The following is a 4,065-nucleotide window of genomic DNA, read 5'->3' as shown; positions in this document are numbered from 1 at the left end:
GTGTTGTCTTACTCCTCTTTGCAATTTGTAATGGCCTTGAGGCCTGCCATTCCTGCTCTCAAGGGTAAGGGTATTTGCACACTTGCACCTGGCTTGTTGAGAGCTTGTCTGAAATCTGGCCAGGAGCTAGTGTGCCAGATCCCAGATGCAATGTCTTCCATCTGTTTCTGTGAGAAAATATTCATCTTACCCTGACAGAACCCTTTAGGTTTTCCAGACCTGGATAAGTTGGAAAACAGGTACAGAGGGGGTCAGCCACTTAGACACACACCTCTGTAGTTACCTAGTGTCCAGTAGTGAAGACAGTGTACTGGTATAGATGGGCTCTACCCAGAGTGAGCTGTGGCCAAGCTCTATGCAACCTGCTTCTCTCAGGCTCCCACCTGCTCTGCATCTTTTGTGACCAGAGAGCCACCTCAGGCTGGGCTCACAGCCATGGTGTGCCTGCAGAGCATGTACCTCCAGCAGAGGACAGAGATCAGTGATTTGCGGGCATCATTCTGGGGAGGTAGTTCACTTTTCCTCCTGGGTCTTAGGTTCTTTATTCCTTTGGACTCTCTGAGGTTCCATCATGGTTGCAAGACCTTCAGCAGCTTGACCTACCTATTGGCCACTTCCATGTTGTTTAAACACCTTCCAGTTTCACAGCAGTGAGATGAAAAAGGTGCACACAGAGCATATTTTCAGGTGTTTTGGTTTTTTGAGATAGGGACAGCTTTGATTATCTTGGAACTAGCTCTGTAAGCCAGACTGGTCTCAAACTCACAGAGATCCGCCTGCCTCTACCTTCTAAGTGCTGGGATTAAAGGTGTGGACTACCTTCCAGCTAAACTGTCTTTTTTTTTTTTTAAGATATATTTATTATGTATGCAGCATTCTGTCTGCATGTTTGCCTGCAGGCCAGAAGAGGGCACTATATCTCATTACAGATGGTTGTGAGGCACCATGTGATTGCTGGAAATTGAACTCAGGAGGACCTCTGTTCTTCCACAGCCAGTGCTCTTAACCTCTGAGCCCACCCCTTATTCTAAATAGTTTTACTTTGATAGTATTATGTGTGTGTTTGTATATGCACACACACGAGTACACAAATTAGTGCTGTGCATGCTTATGAAGGTCAGGGGAACCTGCAGGAAGCACTTCTTTTGTGTGCATCCTAGGAATTGAACTTAGGTCTCCAGACTTGTAAGTGCCTCTGCCCACTAAACAGCTCCTGAGCCTGGCTCTTAGAGATACGTTTTGTTTGCCTTTGCATACTTTGTATTTGTGCCATATGCATACAGAGGTCAGAGGACAACTTGGTAGAAGTTGAATTATCCTTCCTCTGTGTAGTTCCCAGGGATGGAACTTAGGTTGTCAGCCTTCATGGCAGGTGCCTTTACCTGCTGAGCCACCTCTCCAGTTCCCAAACCTGGCTCTTAATAGCTTGTGCCACCCCGGGTTGGTTACCTGTGTGACATTGCTGGTGCAGTCTCTTTGGCCAGGCTGTGGAGTTCACAGAACGGTGTCCCCAGGAATTCAGTGGAAGAGGTGAGGCAGTAAATCTACCAGTTTCATCCTTAATCCCTCTCAAGTGTTCAGACAGACACTGAAGACTGGAAGTTCACCAGAAATTGGTCATCTATGAAAGACCCTGGCAAGGTTACTGACAGCTGAAATTGGCTTATTTGGTTTCCACTGTTGCTTTTTTGTCCCCTTGAGTGGGAAGCCACAAGCACTGACCTGCTGCCATGAGGTAGCCCCTGTGTGGGTGACCATTGCTCCTGGGCGCCACACTGCAGGGTTCTGTAAAGTGGACTTATCCTTAGACCAGAGGCTTCTGTGGCATAAGAGGAACATAGAGACAGGGTGAACAGTGTTCTTGTCATGGTCCCCATATGATGCCATCTGTGAGGTCTGTCTGACTACTTGAACTACTCAAACCATGAGGGCTCTCAGGTAGGGGTGACACCAGGTTAGTAAATGAGCTCAATGCTGGCCCAGCTCCACCTCTGGGGACCCAGCTGATGTCACCAGAGTGAGCCTGGGGAGCAGGGCGGGGCTGATCTGGGAAGATCTCCTTGCCTCCGACTCTGCTAGGTTAGCTGAGGGCCCTCCAGGAGTTCTGACTTGTAGAATGCCTTCCTACCAGACCACAGACCCCTCTCCAGCTCGGGGCAGCCCAGCCCTGAGGGAGATGGAACCCAAGGATCAGCAGCTCATGGTGAGTACCCTCACTCATGTCCTCTGCTAACTCCAGCCCCTTCCTGCCTCTACCCCTGCCAAGAAACCTTAAACCCTTTATTTGCCATGGGCCAGGTCTCGTGAGCCCTTTTAGGGACCAGTGTCCCACTCCTGGTTCCTACTTTCCTGGGACCCAGTGGTTCACATACATTCTCACCCTGATTCTCTAGACCCTTCCTTGTCCAATCCTCCGTCCTCAGAAAGCCTGGGGTTTGGACTATGACCCCAGCTGTGGGGTAGTCCTCATCCTGACCCACTTGTCAGGCTACTTAGAACCCCACTAGCTCCTGTGACTGGCCCCTGTGTCATCTAAATATACCCATCAAAGATACCCTTATACATGGGCTGGGCAGAATTGAGGGACATGCAAAGCCCAGGTTCCCTCTTCTGAATGCTCATAGAGGACTGGACTGGAAGATGCAGGTGTGTTTTCTTTTTGATCACAGTTAAGACAGACAGCTGTGTGACCTTGGGCACGCTGTTCCTCTGTTCCATGACAATGATGTCACCACCAATTCCTCAGATCCTTTCTGGGAGGCAGGAACAGCTCCATGCAAGTAGGGTCTAGGTTTGAGTGAGGGTAAGGCAGGTGGATGGAAAATGGAGTTCCGCTGAGGATCTTGATGCTGTCCACAGGTGGCTCTTCGGATCCGCCCACTCAACAGTACAGAACTGGAGGAAGGAGCCACTGTTATTGCCCACAAAGTGGGGGACCAGGTGAGACTAGACACGAGACATTCACTCCATCAAGGGGTACATCGGGGCAGAGCTGAGCTGACAAGCACTTCCTACACAACTCTGTGTGTGTGTGTGTGTGTGTGTGTGTGTGAGAGAGAGAGAGAGAGAGAGAGAGAGAGAGAACAACTTGCTGGTGTGTGTGTGTGTCAGAGAAAAATTGCTGGAGCTGTTTCTCTTCCACCTCATGTGTTCCAGGGATCAAATTTAGGTTTTCAGGTTTAACAGTAGTTAAACAGAGCCATCTTGCAAGCCGCCCCCCTTTTAAGATTTATTTATTATGTATACAGTGTTCTGCCTGCTTGTATGTGTGCAGGCTAGAAGAGGGCACCAGATCTCATTACAGATGGTTGTGAACCACTATGTGGTTGCTGGGAATTGAACTCAGGATCTCTGGAAGAGCAGGCAGTGTTCTTAACTGCTGAGCTATCTCTTCAGCCCTGTTCTTGGTTTTTGAGACTGTCATTGAGATCAAGGGCTCATTTATTAGATTTGGCTGGCTAGCCAGTGAACCCCGGGGATTTTTCCTGCCTCTGCCTCCCACACAGTGGGAGTAGAATTGTGTGCCACCATGCCCCACTTTGGGGCATGTTCAGGTTCTGGGGGTCGAGCTCATGTCCTTAAGCTTGCATGGCGACTACTGACTAGAGTTATCTGCTTAGCTTTTTTTTTTTTTTTTATACTTTTTGAATCTCACTATTTAGCCCTGGTTTACCTGGTACTTCACTATGTATCCCAGGCGAGCTAGCCTTGCACTTGAACAATTCTCCTGCCTCAACCCCCCAATTTCCATTCATTAACAGAAACTGCGTGAGTTCCTTGGGGCTGTCTGCTCCACAGAGGTCTGCTGAGACACCGAAGTGGGGACATCGGATAGACAGAATGTGAGGAGACTTTGCAGGCCACATTAGCATGCCAGGTCTGATTTCAGAAACTTCAGGTGATTGCTGGCTGCAGGGTGGAGCGCATGCTGCCATTACCAGGGACTTTTCTTCAGAGAAAGACTCAACTCTCAGCTACCCACACCTTAGAAATTTTTGCCTTTGGCTGTCACTTAAAAGGAATCTAAAGCCAGGCTTTGTGAGGTGGACATAATGTCCCTGTTGG

At 49.0% G+C, this 4,065-nt stretch overlaps 1 protein-coding gene across 1 annotated transcript in view; it reads left to right on the top strand.

Moving 5' to 3' along the window:
- Positions 1-2,116: 2,116 nt before the first annotated feature.
- LOC121446514 (kinesin-like protein KIF19) overlaps positions 2,117-4,065 on the top strand; it is a 54,607-nt gene continuing 52,658 nt past the window's right edge. Inside the window, exons 1-2 of the mRNA XM_041649181.1 lie at positions 2,117-2,203; positions 2,860-2,940. Of these exons, the coding sequence (XP_041505115.1) occupies positions 2,117-2,203; positions 2,860-2,940 (168 nt within the window). The remainder of the gene's footprint in view (positions 2,204-2,859; positions 2,941-4,065) is intronic.

This window comes from Microtus oregoni, unplaced genomic scaffold (genome assembly GCF_018167655.1).
Source record: "Microtus oregoni isolate MIOR12 unplaced genomic scaffold, Mior012 000003F_ref0000135, whole genome shotgun sequence".
Classification (NCBI taxonomy): Eukaryota; Metazoa; Chordata; class Mammalia; order Rodentia; family Cricetidae; genus Microtus; species Microtus oregoni.
This window is presented reverse-complemented; position numbering and strand designations above follow the sequence as displayed.